This window comes from Lithobates pipiens, unplaced genomic scaffold (genome assembly GCF_037356315.1).
Source record: "Lithobates pipiens isolate NorthernLeopardFrog02 unplaced genomic scaffold, aLitPip1_a1.2 Scaffold_16, whole genome shotgun sequence".
NCBI lineage: Eukaryota > Metazoa > Chordata > Amphibia > Anura > Ranidae > Lithobates > Lithobates pipiens.
The window spans coordinates 550,866,187-550,891,096 of NW_027507748.1; the positions used below are offsets into that span (position 1 = coordinate 550,866,187).

A 24,910-nucleotide genomic window follows, 5' to 3' on the forward strand; every position below is an offset into this window, starting at 1 on the left:
AGTAATGAATTGCCAGATGTATAAAAAGTCCATTTGTAATTAGTGCCAGCTTACTTCCAACACTGGAATAGGAAAGCATTGTTAACATCCTCCCTTCTGCATTCCATTATATAATGATAGAAGGAACGGCAAGTACCAGCACCTCTTCGTACCCAATGATAAAAAGTATGAACTTTGCTCATTTGTGCTGCAACAGTTACAGATTTCTAGATTCTGTAACCATAATGCCAGAAATGTGAAATTCAGTAACCAATGCACAATCCAAACACATCGATGCACACCATAATAGGAATACACATTTTAGTTTATTCAATTTAATTTCTTTGTTTTTAAAAGTTTAAAAAAAACCTTACAAATCAAGAATAAGAAATACATTTTACAATACTAAGTAGAGATGCACAAAACAAAAACAAACTGGAGGATTAGGCAGGTGACCATGACTAAACCAGACCAAATCGCTCTGATCTTTTCCTCTTCTTTGCCTGCGGGAGAAAGAAAGCATACAAAATATTAACAAAAAAGTCTCACTCTGTAAAAGACTTAAATTGTGTGTGCTATGTTTATTAAAAATGAAAAAAAAAAAAAAAAAAAAAAAAAAAAACCCCAAAACCTTAAAACCGTTTAAAAAAATTGTTTAACTGCTTGCTACCCGCCCACCATCAAATTACATATACGTATATCATATGATGGCGGCACAGAACGGCCGCTCTCACGTGCCCTCAGGGGCACACACCGCGGTGATCACAGCCGCACTGTGTTGCTAGGACACATTGCGACCCTGATCTGTGTAAAGAGCCGCGTCCGTGGCTCTTTAACCATGTGATCGGCTGTGTCCAATCACAGCTGGTCACATGTAAACACGGAGATGCTGGCAATTGGCTCTCCTCACCTGCCTCAGTGCCCCGATTACAATATATAAAGTGTAAAAATACCATGCCCACCAATGCCAGCATACAGTGCCCACAAGTGCCACAAATCAGTGCCCATTAGCCATGCTAGTCAGTGCTGGCAATTAGTGCTGCCCATCAATGCCCAGTGTCGCCCATCAGTACCGCCTGTGACCACCAGTGCCACCTAACAGTGCCCATAAGTGCAGTATATTAGTGCCACCTCACCAGTGCCAACCAATTAAGCCTATCAGGCCCATCAGTTCTGCCTCATCAGTGCACATCAGTGAAGGCGAAAAATTACTTGTTTACAAAATTTACTTACAGAAAAAAAAAAGTGAAAAAAAACTTTTCAAAATTTTTGGACTTTTTGTAAAAAATTAAAAACCCAGTAGCAATTACATAGCAGAAAAAGCTCTATTTGTGTGAAGTAAATGATAAAAAAAAATTGGGTACAGTGTAGTATGACCAAGCAATTGTCATTCAAAGTGTGACAGCGATGAAAGCTGAAAAATGGCGTGGGCAGGAAGGGGGTGTAAGTGCCTGGTAGGCAAGTGGTTAAAGAGGAGTGCACTTTAACTAACTTACTAAACACTTCACCTTCCCAAGACAGCCTGAGCAATGACCCTAATTGGGAATCTATAGGTATAACTGGCAAATGACACTTTTCTCTCTCTGAATGGCATGGCCAGAATGGACACATTCTGGAGCTAAATTGTGCACATATAGTCTGGTACATATGCTGTGGTGAAGAGAACCGCCATAGAGAAGCACAGACGCCTGTGCTGAAGACTAGTACTCCCATGATTCCTCTAATAGCAGATATTATCCTCATATTGATGCATGTGAACAACAGAACTCTGACAGAGTATAAATGTGGTCATTTAAGTAAAACAGGGCACGATCACTACGTTTTAATGTACCGTGTTGTGCAGGTTTCAGTTCATATAATGGAACAAAATGGAGACAGACGCCTACGTCCTTCCACACTGATCGGTTTTGCCTTACCAAAAGCGGAAGAAAAATGCATGACCAATAAATCCTATGGAAGTCTTTACACCAGTCAATTGTGGGTCAATTGCAATTTTAACCACTTCAATACCAGGCACTTTTACCCCCTTCCTGCCCAGGCCAATTTTCAGCTCGCACACTTTGAATGACAATTGTACGGTCGTGCAACACTGTACCCATATGACATTTATAATTTTAATCACACAAATATAGATTTCTTTTGGTGGTATTTAATCACCACTGCTTTTTTTGCTAAATTTTAGCAAAAAATAAAACAAACACATTTTTGTTAAAAACATTTTTTGCAAATCTTTCTAAATTAAATTTGGCCAAAATGTATTCTGCTACATTTCTTTGTTGAAAATAACCCAAATCCGCATACACTATGTTACTAAAAGTATTGTGACACCTGCCTTATGAACTTTAATGGCATTCCCAGTCTTAGTACATAGGGTTCAATATTAAGCTGTCCCACCCTTTGCAGCTATAACAACTTCAACTCTTCTGGGAAGGCTGTCCACAAGGTTTAGGCGTGTCTATGGGAAAGTTTGAACATTCTTCCAGAAGTGCATTTGTGAGGTCAGCCACTGATGTTGGACGAGAAGGCCTGGCTCTCAATCTCTGCTCTAATTCATCCCAAAGGCGTTCCTACCGGAACAGTAGACAGTGCAAGGTATTTAAGAGGCATGGCAAGATTTTTGAAGATGTAATTTTTTTTTTTTTTTTTAAATACCGTCACCAGTGCAGTACAGGGTCATCATAACATGGGTGTGGTGGTGATCAGGATTGATTTTTTTTTTTTTTTAACACATTTTGACCAGAGCAATATAATAATGTTACCACGGTAACATTGTACTACTCTGGGGAAGTGATCAGTTTTTTGTTTTGTTTTTTACACATTAGGTTTGCATATATCTATGAATTTCATTACTCTATGCAAGCATTTTACTGAATTAAAAATCGATTCAGTTTGTTTTGTTGTGATTAGCCAGAGCTAAATCACAGATGAGCTGCGATTGGCCCAGTCTGTACCATGTGATCATACTGACCAATCACAGCTAGCAACACAATTGTATACAATGGATGGCTTGAAATTAAGCCATCCATTGTTTACAACTATCATGTGACCTGCTGTGATGGGTTACAGCAGTCACATGGTACAGGCAGTGAGCAGGTACAGTGGTCATCAGCTGTGCCCTGTGGACGTAGCCAATGACAGAGTGTACCTCTGTGGAACGCGATCGAGGAGGTGGTCATAAGACGCCTGCCCGGATCTACAAGAGGTTCCTGGCGGTGTCATCTTGTTATAGTCTGGACGGGAATCAGTTAAGTCATGCATGCTGCATTTTGGATTCACTGGAAATGTGGCAAATATGCTTATTTACCACATTTTTATAACCGTGCAACTTGACGCAGCCTTTGTCCTTGGACATGGTGCTTCTCTGCACAGTCACTCTGCATTTGCTTCTGCTGCAAACTGAGGCACAGTCTTGCATGTCTACAGCATCAGTTTACTTCAACCACTTCACATCCAGGTCAATTCTGACATGTCACTCCTACATGCAAAAATCATTTTTTTGCTATAAAATTACAGAGAACTCCCAAACATTATATATGTTTTTTTTTTTTTTAGCAGAAACCCTAGAGAATACAATGGCGGTCATTGCAACTTTATCTCGCATGGTATTTGCGCATTAATTTTTCAAACGTGTAAAAAAAAAAAAAAAGTTTCATGCTTTACCCAACATGTGATGCTTCAAAATTGCACACGCTCGTGGAATGGCGCCAAACTTCGGTACTTAAAAATCCCCATAGGCGATGCTTTAAAAAATTTTACTGGTTACATGTTTTGACTTACAGAGGTGGTCTAGGGTTAGAATTATTTCTCTCACTCTAATGTTCCCGGTAATACCTGACAAGTGTAGTTTGAACACAGTTTTCATATGTGGGCGGGACTTATGCGTTCGCTTCTGCGTGCGAGCACACGGGGACAAAGGTGCTTTAAAAAAAAGTTTATTTTTATTGTTAATTTTACCCAATTTTTATTTTGACACTTAAAAAAATAAAATTTTGATCACTTTTATTCCTATTACAAGGAATGTAAATATCCCTTGTAATAGGAATATGACAGAACATATTTACAGTGAGATATGGGGTCAATAAGACCTCTAGGCTGGGAAGTCTTAAATCAAAAAAGATCCTGGCTTCCCAGCCAAGGCAGTGCCGGTTTTTTGAATGCAGAGGCCGGGCGTGACGTCATAACATCGCGGCCAGCCTCCGACGATCGTAGAGACTCCGTGAACCATCTGGTCTGCCGGAAATCTCTATGGTGGACATCTGGGTCTGGCGGATCCATCGGTAGGTAGAAGCACCGTAGGGCGGGGGACGTCCCCTTTCGCCATCCGTAAGAATGATCAAGTGGTGGAACAGCCCCTATGAAGGGAATCTCCACCAAAAAATGCCGATATCTGAATGATACCTGTAGCCTCAGGTATCATTCAGATATACCACCGCAAAATTCGAGGCCGTCATATGACGGCCTGCCAACGGCAAGTGGTTAATGCAGCAAAGCTGCACACTTCGGGTGATGGTCATAAAAAAAGAAAAATTGCATAGCTATTTATCCTATGAAACCGCATGTAAAATTTGTTCTGTGAATGGGGCAGCAAAAACCAACATTAATAGATTCATTTAAAAGTTGCTTTTTTCATACAGAATAGAATGAATCTAAAAAAAAAATCCCTTATTACGGCCACTAGATGGTGCTGACAATAACAGAAAAAAGTATTTTCTATGACTGCCAGCTCCATCTAGTGGCCAATATACAGTATTTCACCTAATTATTTTTTTTTTCCTCTTACTTTGATTTTATTAAAAATATTTCCATATAAAATTGTACAACAAAAGGTAGTGCCCACATACCAAAGAAAGACATGTTGCATTATAAAAGTGTATATAATATAGAACATGAAACATATAAACATGTAAAAATCCCACAGGAACCCTTACCCAAATACGACAGATTAATTACAAAATACTATTGGGGAAGGTCTTGCATTACAGAGACCTCTAAATTATAAGGGGAAGTGTAGAACGGTATACTGCACTACTCATTATTTAACCCCAGGATATTGTGGCCATATTACAACAAGATTATAGTCTATAGTTTACTACTCCCCATCTTCAACTCCCACAGGGGTGTAGGACACATGACAGACAAAACAGAACAAGACTAGACCAGACAAAACATGACAGAACAATGCAAAAAAGAAAATATGTATAAATAAAAAATAAAGTGACCAGGGGAGGGCACTCAACTTACTCATCCCAGCGCTAAACAGAGTTCAGGACTTACAGACCACCCGTAGATATTTTTTTCATTTTGGGGGATTCCCTGGGAAATTTCCAAGGGAGCCAGATTTGACAACATTGTTCATATGTGTCTGATTCATTTGACAGGAGTGTATCCATCCTCTCAATATGGTCAATCTTGATAATCCACTCAGAGGAGGAGCATGTGCCGTTCGCCAATGGCACAGCATGACTGCTCTTGCTGCCGTCAACCAATGTCTAAGGAGGCCTTTTTTTCAATCATAGACATGTGGACATTCCCACCAGATATGCAGCAGTGAACCTTTGGCGGACTGGCAGCGCCAACATAGATCTGTGACATTTTGGTATATCTGACGAAGCAGAGTCAGGCATCTGTACCAACGGGAGAGAAGCTTGAAATTTGTTTCATGTGCCTTAGTTGCTAGTGACATACAATGGGTAAGGGTAAACACTTTCTCCCACTCCTCTGATTTAATTTGGACATTTAAGTCTGAATCCATTTATTTGTGAATCCCGAAAGATGAGGGTGAAGTTTTACAAGAACCACCCTATAAACCGCAGAGAGAATATGGTCTGGAATAGTATCCTATAAAAGAAAGGATGCAAAGGTATCCGGTTCTCTATTAAATACATCTCTTAAAGAGAAGGAGGATAGAAAAGGACAATAGTTTCCGATATTCCAGCTAATGTGTAATTGATTGCTGTTGTGTAGGAATCAGTTCTGACAGCAGTGGAAGAGTAACCCGACAAAGGATATTTGGCGGGTGGATTCCTTGCTCCATGACAGAAAAGGTGTCTGCGTCACCACCGGGGGAAACCGTGGATTACCAAACAAGGGAGTCATCAGTCCCACTTTTGGGGAAGAGTCCCAATTCAACTTGCAAATTATTCCACACATGCAGTAAGTGCACTGTAAGGAAGGATGAAGAAGAGAGTGAACCACGGTCAGAAATATCCAACCAGGGAAGCACCAGGAGATCATAGTGGGCAATCAACTGCTCTATATGAACCCATTAAGATGAAAATGGTGAAACCAGTTCACTAACCTAGACAGTGGACAACCCTGAAGAGTATCATTTTGGATTGAAAAACTCAGATACAATGATTGGTTGATCGATATTTTGGCACTTGGTTAACAGAGTGCCATAATTTTTTGTAACAAAACTGGTCCAAGTCCTATCTGCCCCAAAGTTTGTTCCAAAAAAGTACCAGCTAACACGATCAATGCCTTCTCTGCATCAGAGAGAAGGCAAGCTGATAGTTTTGCCAATTGGACATAATCAAGAAGCAATAAGGATTTAAGCGTGTTATTGCAGGTTTCTCTCCCCTGAACAAACCCAACCAGGCCTGTTGCAATTAAAGATATAAGGCGATAACTGGAACAAAGCCTTAGATCCTTATCCAGTTTAGGGGGTAGTGTTATATGAGCCTCAAGTGTTTGAGAAGGGAACCCCTATTGGTGGCAGATATGCTATTAAACACCGGTACCCGCTTTCAAGTCATTGACAAATTTGACAAATTTGTCCCAAACTGGAGAGGCGATTCATGCCTGAGGGGGGTTTCGCGCCTCGAGACATTTTGGATTTATGAATTGAGGTGCTACTCCCCCTTCGGCATGAATACAGACTGGGACATCAATAGCTTTATTAATCAGGCCTAATTTATCTTACTATGGATTATTAGTGCCTCATATTATCTCTGTTATTTATTTTGATCCATATCTTTATTATTTCTTCATTCCCTTTTTTTGGCTTTTACACACCAATATACCCAACATTTATTTTTAGGGTACTCAAGTTATACTTTTTTATTCATTCCTCAGTCTGTGTTCTCTGTGACACAATGTTCAATCTACCCTATACACTTTGCATTCCCATTTTATTTTTCCTTTCACATGCCCTCTTTTCAAATCTCTGTCCCTTGCCTGAATCTAGATATATGCGATTATTATGCATTTTTTCTAGATCACGTGGGATTGGGGACGGACACCCCTTGACAAACTTACTTTTTCACCAATTTTTAGTTTTACTTTTGGCATTAGTTGAGAATATGCCATATTTATCATATTCTAAGCTCACCCCTGGGTTTCAGGCACCTCAAGATTTTTCAGGTCAATGCGTGCGCAATTTGTATGCACTGCATTTGACCCATGCCACTATTCCCTATATATTTTTATTAGACACTACCTTTTGGTTATCAGTTGTAAAATCTCCTGAGTAAGATGTATATTCTGACTATGGAGTGATGTCTATTTTTTCTTTTACTTCTTTCTTGTTTTGTTTTTGTATTTGCGTCCCTTTACTTGTGGTATCTTTTCAATCCCAAGTGCCATGACGCTTTTGTGGTTGTCATGGTTGCGTCGGGCCCTATTAGTGGACGTGACGTGATGTTGCCACACCTTCTACATTCCCCGTGATTACCTTGGTTTTAATTAGCCCTGGATCTATCACTGCGCATGACGTGACGTAATTACGTCACTAGTCATGGCGCATGTGCAGAGTGACGTACTCTCGGATCGGCCCTTCTGCTGCTCGCCACGCCTTGTGGCGTGTGACGTTCACCACGTGGGAAATGGCGCCAGGTTCAGACGCCTCTCCCTTTCCTATACTTTTGTGGAGCGATGTAGTGCGTGACGTTCACGTTTACACGCCCCCTTCATACCTCTGCATAATGACGCAACCCGTGACGCTCACACATACACGCCCCACTCCGTCGTCACGCACTTGATACGTTCTCACGCTGCTCGTTTTGATCCGCAGCGTGGAACGCACAATATGGAGAAATTGGCGCCAAGCCTTGAATGTCCCCCCTTCCTTACATTCCTGCATAATGATGTGTAAACATACACGCCCTTGCTCTATAGATGTGAGCCCTTTTCAACCACTCCCACATCTAGTCACATGACATATACACTGAGTGATTGGTGGAGCCTTTCCTGTGTTATTGCACGTCATGACACTTTTGATCATCTGATCCGAACTCAAAAAGACTGATCAGCACGTATGAATTGTCTCCATGGTTACTCATGCATATCTCCAGGTTACACACTGCTAGTACAACAAGTAAGAGACATCCAAATTACATAATGACAGATCTCTATCAGACATTATTACTGAGACCTCCACAGCTCCATCTATGACTTAACACAAATATAAACTAGTCCTTTCATGTGATGGTACAATGCAGCCTATGTATAATTAACAATACATGTCTGATTTCTTTGTACTAGAGCTGGATGTGTTTTTGTACACGCTTTATATGTGCATTGAATCTTCCTGCATTTATGCGTCTGATGAGGCTATGAATAATGCAAATGCAAACTAGTACTTTCAGGTGAAGGTACAATGTAATTTATGTATATTTAATAACGCATGTCTGATCTTTTTGTATCAGTGCTGGATGTGTTCTCTGTATATGCTTTATATGTGAATTGAATCATCCTGCATCTATATACCTGATGAGGTTACGAACAATGCAATCTATTTAGTGCTATCCATGCGTGAGCATGGTGGCATATTTTTTATATATTTTTTAGATTTTATTGTTATCAATACCAATTTAACAGTCTGTATGAGTGACATTTTTAGATGTTATTTGTAGTTGCTTATTGTGTCTGAACAGGCTTATTCTGATCTGACTAAACTGTTCACTGTATCTTTAAGAGGCTGTCTGAGATCGGATTCCCCGCCTCTTGGTAGGTGGAACCTCTTTCTCATTCTTTATATATTTGTTAGCAATGTGGTGGGCTCCAACATGCCCCTGTTGAAGACACATATGTCGAAACGCGTTGGGCAAGCTGTTGGCACCCCACATTGCTTTTAATTTCATTTTATTTTTTATGTGATCACTAAGTCATTAATTATCTTTTGACTTCAATAAACCAACATTTTTTATACCGTTTGACCCGCACCATGTGGAGCCTTTTTTTCTTTTTTTCTCCGTTCTTTTGGTTTAAAACTTCACAACATCCCCCTCCCCATTCGGGGGAGATTGGAGTATTGGCACAACGGGCTGCGTCTGAGCTTGATTACAAACAACCCTGACGTTCCATCTGAAAGGATCCATCATTGGGCCTACAACCGCCCGGAGCTCTTCCATCAGCTCAACAGACCTCCCTCCTTACACTCCTTGGTCCCAGATTGTGACCTCAAGCCTTCTAGACTCAACCGTCATATGACTGTGTGAGTCCAACTGTTCCGGTAAGAAGTATTTATCTACTTTTCTCTGATGTTTACAGTCAAGCAGATCCACATGAATACATTCGCCTAGTGCAACTATTTTCCTCCTCTGACGGTTTGGTCACCCCTATGCCAGCTACATAGTGGAATGAGCGCCTGATGTTGGACTTTTATCTCTAGGCATTTATATTTATGCGATTTTTGTCATATTATTATTTCTATAATTCATGTTGATCACATTTATTATTATTGAAGCGCTACACTGTTTTTACTATTTTACTTGTGGAACTTTGTTTGTTTTTGGTGTTGGCTGCTGTTGTGGCCATTTTTTCACAAACTATAGCGCAGTGTTTTCCCTTTAATTGTATTAAACACCTGGAGCACAAACTGTGTTATATATTCCGTAGTCTTATAGAAGTTAGATGTGAATCCATCAGGGCTGAGACTTTTACCAGACTGTGAAGGAGAGTCTAAAGAATTCCCACTATCCTCATCCCTTTTTGGAATGTCAATTTTCTATACATATTTCGGTATGTGGTGACTAGAAGAGTTTAAGTCTACAGGAGACTATGGCAGAGCAAGGATGTACAAAGCTGTGAAATAGTCACAGAAGGCTTGTTGGGGAGTGTTTGGGTCTGAAGTGATTTCCCCTGATGGCAACGTAATACTTGGTATGAAGGGTGTAGAGACGAAGCAAGTGGTCTCCCAGGCTTATTTCTATACCGGTATCTTCCTAAAGCATAAGCATGTTGACCACTGCTATGTTAGACCTATAATAACTGCAAAAGTGATGAGCTGGTTAAGGATATATCAGCCAATAGCTCTGGAGACAGGGAGTTATGTGAATTCTCTAGAACAAAACTTGGACAGAGTATCTTGTATAGTTGTAGATCTTTCTTTTTTTGAGGTGGAATGTTGGAGAGACAATCCTCGCAGCACCACCTTCAGAGCTTCTCATCATGCTCATGGGTCAGCAATAAAGTTTTGTATCGCTACCACAATTGCCTCATGACAAACAGAGTCTGACATAAGAGTTTCATTTAGACGCCAGGACCAGACAGTGCACGGAGTCTGTGTAGGGCATAGTGTCAAAAAAAAGAAAGAAAAAAAGTGATCCGACCAAATAAAGGACCTGATCTCTAGAGAGGGATTCCATTCCAGTATATGAGGTCCCGCAAAAAGGTAGTCTAACCTGCAAGAAGATTGGTGGGCTGATGAGTAATATGTATAATTGCGATTTCTAGGATTTAAGATACGCCTAAGATCGAGTATTCTGTGTCCAAACAACTATTTTCCAAGGACCCTCAGATGGCTGTAAGAAATATTTGATCGCTTAGAAGTGTTATCTAGCTGAGGTTCTAGCACCAAATTAAAATCTCCTCCTACAAGGAAGGTGCCTTCTGCAAATTCTGTCAGAAGGTGAAGGTACAGAGTTATTGCCGTTATATTATCATGGTTTGGAATATAAAGATTAGCGATTGTAAAAATCTTTGTTCCAAAGCCGAAATTTAAGTCCCAGATTCTATTTGGTATGAAGAATACAATCTGATCTGGAGAGAAAATAGCTTAACATTCAGTTTTGCTACAAATTGTATAGAACAAATAAATATGCATGTAGTTTCATAGGATGAAAAGCTCTGCAATTTTTTTTTTTAAATAAATTAAGCCCTTACATTAGCTCACCAAACTGTATTGTAATTAAGAGTGCAGGGCTGGATTTTTTTTGGACGATGAAGTGTGTTGCGGCTTCTGATCAATGTTTATTAGAGTCCATATTTGTTACTGAAGTAAAAGAAAGTTTCAGATATGTAAAATGTGCAACAAAGGCTCTTACTAAATTAACAGATCTAACCAGGTGTCAAACTTACAGAGCATTATTACACTTTGCAAAGAAACCTCTGCATATAATAGAAGGGAATTGAGACGGTTTCTGCTCAGCTACTGACAGTCACTAATGGGTGTCAAAGAAGCAGGTCCAGATGGACATCAAGCTCATCTAGAATGACACTTCAGCTTTAATGGCACAAGAGGTGTCTGTAAAAGTCAAGTCATGCATTTTCCAATATATGGGAGCAATGCTAAAATGTTATGTGCAACACTTGTATTGTTACGAAATAAGGATGAGCTCAGGCGTGTTTTCAAACAGCACATGCAGAGCCCGCCAGGAAGCTAATCACAGGCAGAGAGACATTTCCCGATCTCTGCAGCCGTGCATCGGGAAATGTCTCACCGCTTATGATTAGCGCTCCGCAGTGCCGACATCCTGGCGGGCTCTGCACGTTCTGTTTGCGAACACGCCTGAGCTCATCCTTATTACTAAACCATGGCCCCTTTTACAGTGATGTTTTTCTTCTGTTATTGCCAAAAGTGGAAGAAAAATTCATGACCATTAAATACTATAGAGCTCTTCACACCAGTCAGTTGCTGCATGTTTGGTGCGGTAAAAAAAAAAAAAAAAAAGGTGCACCTTCCCAAAAAAACAAAACAAAATGGAAATAGCTTCAAACGCAGCAAAAATGCACTTTTGGTTGCGCTTGAGTCACATCTCCTCTTTTTCACAGGTGTAAAATGCACATATGCATTTTTACAATGTTTTTGCAACAGAGCAGTGTGAAAGCAGCCTAATGCCACGTACACACGATCGGAATTCTCGTCGGAAAAAGCTCTGATGGTTTTCCCGACGGAATTCGGCTCAAGCTGTCTTGCCTACACACGGTCACATCAAATTGCGATCATTTATAACGCGGTGACGTACAACACGTACGGCGTGACTAGAAAAAGGAAGTTCAATAGCCAGTAGCCACTGTCTCGTAGTTGACTCTGAGCATGCGTGATTTTTGGTTTTTGATCGGAATTGCATACACACGATCGGAATTACCAATAGAAAGTTTTTCCATCGGGAAAATTGAGAACATGCTATCAATTTTTGGCTGGCGGAAATTCGGACAGCTAAATTCCGATGGAGCATACACACGGTCGCATTTTCCGATGAAAAGCTCTCATCTGTCTTTTTCTGGCCGGAATTCCATTCGTGTGTACAAAGCATTAGTCCTTGGGTTGGTCCTTGGACATGGTGCGCTTATGCCCTTGTTTCTGCTGCAAACTGAGGCACAGTCCCGCATGTCTACAGCATCATTTTTCCTTAATGTAACTGCAAAGCACACTTGGGGGGGTATTTATATTAAAAAATAAATTGCAGAGCCATTCATCCTATGAAATGCCATGCAATTTTTTTTTGGTGCTAACAGGGCAGCATTTACCCCATTCTAGCAACGGAGCAGAGTGAAAACAGCCTAAAATATAAAATCAGAATAAAACCCAATAATGATAAATGCTTCAGAGTGGAGGAACAGTCGCCGCGTGCGGAGATTGACAGACATATCATAAACCATACACTCCCCTCTAATACATGCATAAGGTAGAGGAGCACCTTACTATATATATATATATATATATATATATATATATATATATATATATATATATATATCCTATTTGAAGGAATGATGTGGGTTTGGTTACAGGACACCATTTTCTAGGTGAGAGCCATGTCCATGGCCACCTTAAATGTGAGCCCTTTTAAGAGTTTGGTAGGGAATGTAAACGCCACTCAAGCTGGAACGGATGTAAAAAGGCTCCAGTTTATGCTGTAAAAAGTTGAAATGTTTGCTTGCACTTCAATTTTATAACAAAATAAAATAAGAGTGTACTGTATATTAGATACCCATGTAGTGAAAGTCCGCTCTGGAGATATTTAAGTGTACAGAATAAAAAAAAACGCCACCACTTCATTAAGTATTACAGACCATGTGAAAGCCGCAGTAAAGAAGCTCAATAAAGTATTACACAGCTGGCATACAGCGCTTTATGGACACTGCTTCCTGTTCTCACTTCCCCCACTCTTAGCAGCTCCCACTTAGGTGCCCTTTGACCCACGATAAGGACTAATTGGCCAGCCTTCCCCCATCCGAGGCTGTTAGGAGGGCTCCTGGTCTCTGTGGCATAGAGTTCACACTTCTGACAGAAGCCCTCATTTTTTAGCAAGGTAACCAAAATCCAGCAACATTGCATATTTGACCTCACATTCCAGTTTTACAAGCCACTGCATGAGTTACATTACAAACACATCATCTACTTCCAGCTGTGTTTTTACTGCCCGTGCAAGGCAACAAAGTATTAAGGAAACCATGTAGTGCCTCAAAATATATTTGTGCGACATACAAGTTTACAAATTGGCTTTAGAAATTCAACACTAGGAACTTACTAAACTATAAAAACATGTAATCAGATTTATAAAACAAGGATTTAGTGAAGTGAAAATAACACCTGCTGAATTCAGTTTAGCTTCTTTGAATGCTTGAATGAGGTGATGCACTCAAACTGGCACCTGCTACAAATCGTGATTTAGCACTGTGCAAAAGCCATCACTAGCCACATGAGATCTAGTACATGGGAGAAATTTAAAGCTCACATATCGGTAGAAAGTAAAGTCTTCAATAGCTTAAAGTGTATGTTTGGATTTTTTTTCTTTTTCCCTTTTAGTTTGTCCCAATCTATGCAATAGGTACACATTTTCCTAGGTTTTGTTTTTTTAACCACTTCAGCCCAACTCTGACACTCCTCACATATATAAAAACATCTACATTGTTTTGCTAGAAAATGACTAATATTGCTTTAACCCTTTCGCTGTTACGTCTTGAGGGACCTGATAAGCAGACTCCTGCGCCTGTCAGATGGAAGCTTTCGGGCATTGCGCTACCACCCAATTGCTGTCGGTTACGGATTGCTTCCACACACGTCCACTCTCCTCCCCTCCTTGTTGCTGACCTGGAAAGCAGCATAATTGTAATCGCTGGGTCTGCCTGTCAGTGTCCCTGGCTAGCGTGTCTGGGTAAAAATGTATTGCAATGCGATCTGCATTGCATTACATTCAGTAATGCAACATTTCTGTGATTGAATTAAAAAAAAAAAAATATGTTGCACTAAAGCACATACCACCCCTCCAAAAATAAAAATGTTTCAGAGTCTTCCCTCAGATACACACATATGCATAAAGGGGGGCATGCACATTAAAACAGCCATTGTGATACACGTTACATATTACCACACATGCCACAGAGCAATATTGCTAGCACCAAACCTCCTCAGTAACGCTAAACTGATCACCTATAGGGGGCTTTTAAATTGCCACCCATGAAAAATATAGGGTACTGAAGTTTGTTGCCATTTCTCTATTGTCTCATTGCAACCTCATCTTTTATATTTTACCAAACAATTGGGTAATATATTGCGTTTGTGTGCCCTAAAATGATCTTTATAAAGTGTATTTTTTACTGTAGCTAGTCGTTTCCGGTAATATTTTGTAACATTAAAAATTTGAATTACCAAAATTTTATTCTCTAGGATTACATAAGAGTTAGGGTGTTTTATGTAATCTTCACTACTAAAAATTTTTTTTAAACATGTGTGCAAAAAAATTGCAAATAATGTTCTGGAAGCAAAAGGGTTAAAGTAAAGGTTTAATTAAATATGATCACAAAATGCATGTAAAATACAATTTTGAAAACTAAGGAATCATAACAGAAAGCAATGTTTTTAAAAACTTAGCCGACTTTCTAGCCAGTAACTGCATATAAGAAACCCTGCAATTTTTTCCTGTTTCCTTTAGTTATAGTTATAAGCTGCAATTTCTGCACGTAAACTGGTCATAATTGTAAAATGTTGTGTCCATAAAGGATAGTGCTCATAATTACTGACAATTTTTACAATGATTTTATTTATGCGTCTGATCAGGTTGTCATAGAGCAGTGATGGCAAACCTTGGCACCCCAGTTTTGGAACTACATTTCCCTTGAAATTCTAAAACTACACTGCAGAGTGCCTGAGCATCATGGGTAATTTAGTTCCAAAAGATCTGGGGTGCCAAGGTTCACCATCACTGGCATAGAGGGACAAGAGGTGGAAAAAGAGTGGCAAAAAAAAACCCTTTAAAAAAAAAAAAACGCATTTTAAGCATACATACCTCAGAATCCTCGGAAATGGATGCAGAGTTTGTTACTATACCAAAACGTTCCTTCCTTTTCTTCAGCTTTTCATCATCTTCAGTCTGTATGGGTTAAAAAAAAAGTGGGTGGGGGGGGGGGGGGGGATTAATTTTCCTATACATATACTACATACATTATATACTGTATACATATATTCCAATACAATAATAAAGAGTGATTCAAATCAGGTTTCAAAAGACTTAATATATTTGCATACATTGCCTTCATAATTTCCTTAAAGTGATTCAGTGTGGAGTGAAATACTACTTCGCCAACTGCAGTTGCATGTGGTGGGCAAGCTGAAGGTTCATGTAGTAACCAAGGTTCATGGTTTTTCCTGAGTGGAAAGCTGAAGAAAGAGTCCATAAAAAGTGTACTCGTGTACTCAGTGGCCGACACACACTTAGCTTATAGCTAGAGCCTATGTGCAAGCAGATCCTTCCCCTTAAATTTGTAAAAAAATTCAGAAAAATACAATGGGCCTAGTGAAATGAAGGGATAAGCTTTGCAAAACCAGGAAACAGTAATGTTTCATTAGCCTAGGTTTGGTCACTACCCTTAAATGAAATATGCCATGAAAGGAATAGATGTAGGTTGCCACCGCTGACCTTCTCTTCTAAAATTGCTGGGTAGGCAACCTGAAAAAACGATTCTGGTTTCACTGATTTATAAACATAAAAACTTTAAACACTGTAAGGTAGTCACCAAATGATGGTAAGGTTTTAAGTACTTGCAGAAAAATAATAAAAGGATTAAAATATTATCCATGTAAAAAAATTAAAGCGAAGTTTGTGCATTTAAAAAAAAAATAAAACAGTATAACGGTCAATTGTCTCATTTGTTTTTTTAATAGACAAGAAATAGTTGTTTTCAAAACAGCTGCTACAAAAGGACACATCAATGATCATTTAGGATCAAGAAGGAATCCTTAGCACTACTGTGAGGGTTAATGGAAGAGCAAAATGTCATTAGGTTTATAAGCTATATAAATTGTAAAATTTCAAGTTGAATTAGCACACCTCCTGTGAATTTTCCCCAACTGCCAGAAAAGCACCACTGACTATTGAACTAAATCAACTCTTCAGAAATATCTAGCCCACTTGACCTCTAGGCCAGCAAGGGTCACAAGGAGGCACACATACAATGCTCCTCACTCTATCTTTAGCCTTATGCTGACAGCTTTTGATTCATGGGCTGCTGGAGCCCATCTGAGCTAAATTACCCCTATCCAAAAGCCATCAGGCAAGGCATTTATCAAACCTCTCCCTAGGTTTGTTTCTGCACCAGGCCATGCTCAAGTGCACCCACGGGCACCAAGCAGCTGTTAGTGACCTCCTACATGTTAAGTGTCAGATGGCGTATTTTCCTTTTTTTGTCTTACTTTAAATCTGACCTACATAGAAGTAGGTTTTCATATGTAATAAGAAAAAGATTAAAAAAAAAAAAAAAAGATCAAAGAAGTGAAAATGTGAGCACATGGTGGCAGAGATAAATTGGGTAAATTAGGAAAAAGAAAAAACAAAGATCAGCAGTTATAAGACATTGTGAATACAACTATATTATACAAAGTCCAGCAAACACGGGGATGCAGCTTTGCAGGAAAGAAAAAAATAAATAAATAGAGGACGATGATAATAAAGATCTATGGATATCGAATGCAACACGAGCCAGCCATGGTTTTAGAACGTCTAGCATTGTGCCCTGTCAGTATGAAATCATGGATAGGTAACTGAAATTACTTAAATGGTTATTGGTAATATATAAAAAAAAAAAACTTCAAATTACAAAATTATGCATCGAAATATATACGTTTTCCCACAAGAATGTATGTTTTATCATTCAAAAGCATTTACAACAACTTCAATTAAAGAAAAGAAAAAAAAAGGTGGTGGTAAAGAGTAGATGATTTCCATGCATAACTAGAAATCAGAGCAAATATTTAAATTGATAAATCCGCACAAGATCTTTTAAGGAAAAAAAAGGCGCAAAATTGTTCAATATCATCGGAAGGGTCTTTTTTATAGAGAAAATTTTTAATTTGTAACTGGATACAAAGAGTTTTGCAATGCCTTAAGACATTCATTTTTAAAAAGTCACAAAAAAAAAAAAAAAAAAAAAAGTTAACCACTTCAGCCCCGGAAGGATTTACCCCATCTGACCAGAGCATTTTTTGTGATACGGCACTGTGCCACTTTAGCCGACAAATGCGCGGTCGTGAGACAGTGTACCCAAACAAAATTGACACATTTTTCCCACAAATAGAGCTTTCTTTTGGTGGCATTTGAGCACCTTTGCGGTTTTAATTTTTTGCATCTTCTACATATTTTTGGTTAAAAAATAAATTAAAAAATGCAATAAGTGTATATTGATTGGTTTACGCAAAAGTTATAGCAGCTACAAAATAGAGGATAGATTTATGGCATTTTTATTATTTTTTTTTCCATTTTTACTAGTAATGGTGGGCATCTACGATTTTTATCAGGACTGCGATATTGCGGCGGACAGAATGGACACTTGACACTATTTTGGGACCGTTGACATTTATACAGCGATCAAAGCTAAAAATAGCCACTGATTACTGTATAAATGTCACTGGCAGGGAAGGGGTTAAACACGAGGAGGAGATCAAGGGGATAAATGTGTTTCCTCAGTGTAGTCTAACTGGGGGGTGGGACAACTAGAATATGAAAGATCACTGCTCCTGATCACTGGGAGTAGTATTCCCCTGTCACGTTGCTAGGCAGAACAGGGAAATGGCTTGTTTACATCTCCCTGTTCTGCCTATCCTCCTTGTAATCGTCGGCAAACAGAGTCAGCGGGAACCGCAGGCACGCATGCCCGATATTTGGAAAATACGGAAGGATGTATGGGTACGCCCTTTTGCGCACCTGTGCCATTCTGACGATGTAAATTGGCGTGTGGTGGTCGGCAAGTGGTTAACCTGACTTGGAATCTTTTTAATCTGTGGATGCGGCAAGCAAACGCCTTACCCAGAAAAGGCGCTGTGAAGAACGCATGCCAAGTGTGGTTTGGAATCTGGATGCAGTTAATTACATAGATCTCAGACTAATGGAAACTGAGTTTACTTTTCAGACTTCAGCACAGTTGAAGTATTAGCTTAAGTCCCTAAGACATCTGGGACTCAATATAGGGCAAGATATTAATACAGAATGCTAATATACAGTGCCTTGAAAAAAGTATTCGTATCCCTTGAAATTTTCCACGTCATGTTACAACCAAAAACGTAAATGTATTTTATTGTGATTTTATCTGACAGACCAACACAAAGTGGCACATAATTGTGAAGTGGAAGGAAAATGATAAATGGTTTTACACATTTTTTTTACAAATATATTTACAAATACTTTACTCTGATACCACTAACTAAAATCTAGTGGAACCAATTGCTTTCAGAAGTCCCCTAATTAGCAAATATAATCCACCTATGTGTAATTTAATCTCAGTATAAATACAGCTGTTCTATGAAGCCCTCAGATGTTTTTTTAGAGAACCTTAGTGAACAAACAGCATCCATGAAGGCCAAGAAACATACAAGCCAGATCAGGGATAAAGTTGTGGAGATGTTTAAAGCAAGGTTAGGTATTAAAAAATACTCAAAGCTTTAAACATCTCACAGAGCCCTGTTCAATCCATAAGCCGAAAAATGGAAAGAGTATGGCACACCTGCAAACCTACCAAGACATGGCCATCCACCTAAATGGAAAGGCCGGGCAAGGAGAGCATTAATCAGAGAAGCAGCCAAGTGACCCATGGTAGCCCTGGGGGAGCTGCAGAGATCCACGGCTCAGGTGGGAGAATCTGTCAACCTTTATGGAAAAGTGGCAAGAAGAAAGCCATTGTTGAAAAGAAAAAAAAAAAGCCATAAGTAGTCCCATTTGCAGTTTGCGAGAAGCCATATGGGGGACAGAGCAAACGTGGAAGAAAGTGCTCTGGTCAGATCAAATTTGAACTTTATTGTCCAAAAAAGAAAAAAAAAAAAAACTGTGGCAGAAAATACTGCACATCACCCTGAACCCATGAAACATGGTGGGAGCAGCATCATGTTGTGGAGATGCTTTTCTTCAGCACGGACAGGGAAGCTGGATGGAGCCAAATACAGGGCAAAAAATTGCATTTGAAAAACTGCTGTGCAAATACAGTGTGACATAAAATATTGCAACAACCACCATTATATTCTCTAGGGAGTCTACAAAAAAAAAATATATATATATTTAGATAGATAGATAGATAGATAGATAGATAGTTTGGGGGGGGGGGGGGGTCCAAGTAATTTTCTAGCAAACAAAAAAAAATGATTTTAACTTGAAACCAACAAATGTCGGAAAAAGGCTTAGGCCCCTTTCACACAGACGATCCGTTCAGGTTCGCCTGTCAGTTTTACAGGCGGACCTGAACGGATGCTCCATAGAGGTCTATGGAGTGTCGGATGTCAGCAGTGACATGTCCGCTGACCTCCAACCTGCTCCGATCCGAAAAAGTGTGACAGAGGAAAAAGCTATTTTTCCATCCGTCATCGGATGACGACGGACACTGCGGTCCGTCGTCACCCGATCTCCCATAGGGGAGAGCGGTGCTGTGACAGGTCCGTCCCTGCACAGTGTGCAAAGACGGACCTGTCATCTTCCTTCTCAGCAGAGATCGCTCCGGCGATCCCCGATGAGCAAGCGGATATCCACGGGGCGGATCAGCACTGATCTGCCCCGTGTGAAAGGACCCTTAGTGTTTAAAGCGGAGGTCCACCCTAAAGTGGACCTTCCGCTCATCGGAACCCTCCCCCCCTCCGGTGCCACAATCGGCACCTTTCAGGGGGGAGGGGGGTGCAGTTACCTGGATAATCCAGGTAACTGCACCCACTTCCGGGACAGCTCTCTGCGGAAAGGGGCGTAACTTACGCCCCTTTCCGCAAGTGCCCGCCCCTTCCCGCAAGTGCCCCGCTGCCTGCTGGGAAACACACAGCTCCCAGAGGCAGCGGGGAGCGTCCTTATTGCGCAGCGCAATTTGCGCATGCGCAGTAGGGAACCGGGAAATGAAGCCGAAAGGCTCCATTTCCTGATTCCCATACCCAAGATAGCGGCGGCAGGACCCGACAGACGACCTAGCGATCGGCTTCGGGTGCCGACATCGCGGGCGCGCTGGGCGGGTAAGTGTCACTATTTTAAAAGTCAGCAGCTGCAGTATTTGTAGCTGCTGGCTTAAAAAAAAAAAAAAAAAAAAAAAAAAAAAAAAAAACCCGGAGTCCCGGTGGACTCCCGCTTTAAGTGGTTAAACTTTTTTCACTTACACACAAAGTCTATTCCATTGACAAATTGTTACAATGTTTATACTTAAGTGCAACTGATAAAGAATGTTTTGATTCTTGGCAGACTGCCCAGTTTTTCTCTTCCTTTCTTTTGAGGGCTGTGGCTTTAGAAGAGCAGAGAGAATTCTTTGCATATAAAGAATTGTGAGAAACACTTTAGTCAAGATGGCGATAACTATTCTTGATGATTAATTGTGCAGCTCTAATCTGTGGCAAGACTTGAAAATTGCTGTTCACAGACACGTGAGATATACATTTAAAAAAACACATGGTCAATACCTCCCCCCCACCCTTTTTTTTAATAAGTGATCACATAACCTCTGTTCTCAGCTGCATAAGCAGCTCAGAGAGCTGGGAGGAGGAGAAACAGCAGAACATGGATCTTCCCAGTGAATGACTGTGCAGAGGGAGCATTTCAGGACAAGTCGGATCAGAAGCAGAGCAGACCGAGTTCTCAGCACTGCTAGAAAACTGACCATGCTGTGCTCTCATGACCAGTGTGCTAAAAAAAAAAATTAACAGGATCGACAGAAGCACCATGGATTTCACACAAAGGAAACAATACAAACAGGATACTTTTTTTTTTTTTTTATACAAGTACATGGTACAGCAGGCACATATCAAGAATATGAAATGTTGGGTTTACATATTCTTTAACTACATGGCTCTGTTTAATGGATTTTGCATTTTCAGGAGTTGAAAGAAAGCAAAAAAAACAAGTAAAGCTAAATAAGGGAACGTAATATATAGTACATTTTGTCTATACAGATATTGATTCAGATTATTGTACAAGAGTGAGAACTGTCTCTCTTTAATTGGCATATACTGTAATCAGTGGTCTTGGATTCACACTTATATTTAGAGCATCAGATCGCAATTTGCAGCCTTGTTTTGCCATCCATTTACAAATCATTAAGACCAAGTTGCTGAATTTTAAATACCTTAAATGATGGCTATGTTGGAAATAAACTTTGTATTGAAATGTATATATTGGCATAGGAGATTAATTGATATGCACAGAACACACTTCCTTTAATGTCTGTGCGAAAATATACTGTACACGGGAACGCCTCTGCCTGTTTGGAGATGAATGCTGGTCTTGGAGCAAGTTAAAGTATTTCTGAACAGAACTTCTGCAATTACATGCAGGACTTCACAGACAGCTGAACCATCTTTCTGACCTACTCAATAGGGAGTGGCGACATCTTGGCCCAAGGAATATGCAGCATGGCAGAGATTCAAAATTCCTGTTGCTTTCCTCCCCCTGCCGTGGTATATACCAACTCAGTGCCTTTATACCACCAACCACGAGACCCGACAAATTAAGGAAGTCTCCCTGTGGTTAGATTAGACTCGTTTGGATTACTTTATTTACACTCACTCAACCCTCCCCATTCTCCGTGCTCTTAAAAAACAGTAATTAACCCACTTGAAATCAAACTACAAACAAGTAATACAGTGAGACAATATCTAGAGGATGAAAATTAGGAAGCACTTGATTGCTGAAAAGGTTAGGCCAAGTTCATTCTCAGGGTAAGAGTTGTTAACACTTTCCTCTGAATCATGAGATTCATTCGCATCTTTACAATGTTTAGTGCATCTATAGAAGATACCTGACCAATGTCAAAATATTCAAATACAATAAAAGTTAAATAATGTAATAATACAAGTATTAGAGAGTACGGATCATAAGCTGACAGAAGTCCTGATATGTTAGGTGGCCACAATACACCCCAGACTGATGAACCCTATGTATCCTCCTAAAAAAAGATTCTAAAATGGGAGCCCCACTTAAAACGGTTTTAATTGTTTACCATTTCAAGAAAAAAAAAATCTAACTTACATAAAAATCACAAGTAATCATCATCTGTGACTTTTGTTCTTCTGTTTGTGCGCTGTTGTAGTGTCTGCAGCCGGGATATGCAATTAGCGGACCTCCAGCTGTTGCAGAACTACAAGTCCCACGAGGCATAGCAATACTCTGACAGCCACAAGCATGACACCCAAAGCCAGAGGCATGATGGGACTTGTAGTTTAGCAACAGCTGGAAGTCCGCTAATTGCATATCCCTGGTCTATAGACTGAAGATAACAGCTTCAGACAACAACTCTGTAGAGACCAAAAAGGAAAAAAAAAAAAAATGATGCACTTAGTCTGGCGGCGCTTTTGTTTCCTTTTGGCATCTCCTAGTTCATGTGCACACTGCCACAAAACACCAAGACCCCTTTCACACTAAGCCATCACGGGCGTCAGTGGTAAAGTGGCGCTATTTTTAGCGGCGCTATTCGACCATTAGCGGGGCGGTTTGAACCCCATGCTAGCAGCTGAAAAGGGGATAAATCCGCCTGCAAAATGCTGCTGGACCGGTGTATCCGCAGTGCTGCCCTATGGATTTCAATGGGGAGCAGCAGTGAGTTCACTGCTCCTTCGCTGCTCCAAAGAAGCTGCTGGCAGGACTTTTACTGACGCCCTGCCAGTGCACCACTCCAGTGTGAAAGCCCGAGGGCGTTCACACTGGAGTGAATGGAGCAGCTGTTTTAGGGCATTTTGCATGCACTATTTTTAGCGCTACAGCGCCTGCAAAATGCTCCAGGGGTCAAAATGTTAATAGGTTCTGACGGTGTAACATAGGCTTAGACAGCAGCTGGAAGCACACCCTAAATATGGATGTAACATTCTTCTAAAGGTAAAAACGTAGCCTTTAAAATACTGCAACTTCCATAACCTCTACCGGGTAAAAGTTCCACAGTTAACCATTTAGGGCGGCACAGTGGTGTAGTGGTTAGCACTCTCGCCTAGCAGTAAGAAGGGTCACTGGTTCAAATCCCAACCATGACACTACCTGCCTGTTTGCATGTTCTCCCTGTGCCTGCGTGGGTTTCCTCTGGGTACTCTGGTTTCCTCCCACACTCCAAAGACTTGCAGGTAGGTTAATTGGCTTCTGTCCAAAAAAATTGGCCCTAGTATATGAATGGGGACCTTGGATTGTGGGCTTCTTGTGGGTAGGGACCAATGTGAGTGTGCAATGTACAGGGATAAGGACAATTGTAGACACTCACTCAAGTTGAACTGGATGGACTGGTGTCTTTATTCAACCTTACTAACTATGTAACTATGCAATACTATGTAACCATAGAAGGGGACTCATGGTTTCCAAAAAGAAGGCATTGTAACCAACTTTTGTCAACTGTGTAATACATTTTTATTTGTTCTGTAGTTCTAGGGAAGGTCCGTTTTTTTACTAGTGTAATGTGGAAGGTGTTTGGTTTCGGTACTTTTCCATCAAACCCTAGGGCAGTGGTGGTCAACTCTCTTGATGTGGTGGGCCTCAAGTGCAGCCCCCTACATTACCAAATGGCCACACAAAATTCAATAAGAATAATAATTAAAAAAAAAAAAGGTCAGAGACCAGAAACAGCCAACATGGAATATATACAGTAGCCAAACGAGATGGTCAGAGATTGCAGATATGATCAGAAACTGAATGCGTTATAGGAGTTGCTAAAGACATGCTTCTGGAAACAGCCATAAACTGAAGACATATTACATGAGGATGCTAGAAATACCCACTATAACAAAGCAATTGGGAAACACAGATTAGTGCCTGCAAGGGCCCAAAGGGCTGCAGAAAATGTACAAAAGCGCTGCATATGCCCCCAGGCTGCAGGTCGAACACCAGAGACATAGGGACCAATAAATAAAAATACAGGAGATCAACAGTCTGAGGTGCTGCAACCACCATACCCACCAACAAGTATTCCACTGTCAGTCGCATAGCTTATTAAACTTTTCCATTCAAATATGGAGTTAAAACATGGAGTTAAACAACTGAACATTCTTCCCATATACATGTGCCTTTTTTAAATTGAGTTTCAGCCTCACGATTCAAAATTGTAGGATGTGGTTTAGTAAATTCTCCCATTGTGTCAAAGCAATAAATCACATATTTACTTAGTGAATGCTAAGTGAATGAGGTGCAGTTGTATTCACCTCAGTCATCCAAGCAATGGCCTTTTTTTTTTTTCCCTTGCAGAATATTAGGTATTCAAACCAAATTCAAAATACAAGTGGGCGCTTGTATTATGAATTTGGTAATAAAGCAGGTAGGCTTCTTGCATGTTCCATATGTGTTCTGTT

At 40.2% G+C, this 24,910-nt stretch overlaps 1 protein-coding gene across 2 annotated transcripts in view; it reads right to left on the reverse strand.

The window, feature by feature from the left end:
• Positions 1–286: 286 nt before the first annotated feature.
• SARNP (SAP domain containing ribonucleoprotein) overlaps positions 287–24,910 on the reverse strand; it is a 137,746-nt gene continuing 113,122 nt past the window's right edge. For both annotated transcript variants that reach the window (XM_077483439.1, XM_077483438.1), the window contains 2 exons: positions 15,432–15,515; positions 287–482 (listed from right to left, as the gene is read on the reverse strand). In XM_077483439.1, coding sequence (XP_077339565.1) covers positions 441–482; positions 15,432–15,515 — 126 coding nt within the window. In that variant the 3' untranslated portion in view covers positions 287–440. The remainder of the gene's footprint in view (positions 483–15,431; positions 15,516–24,910) is intronic.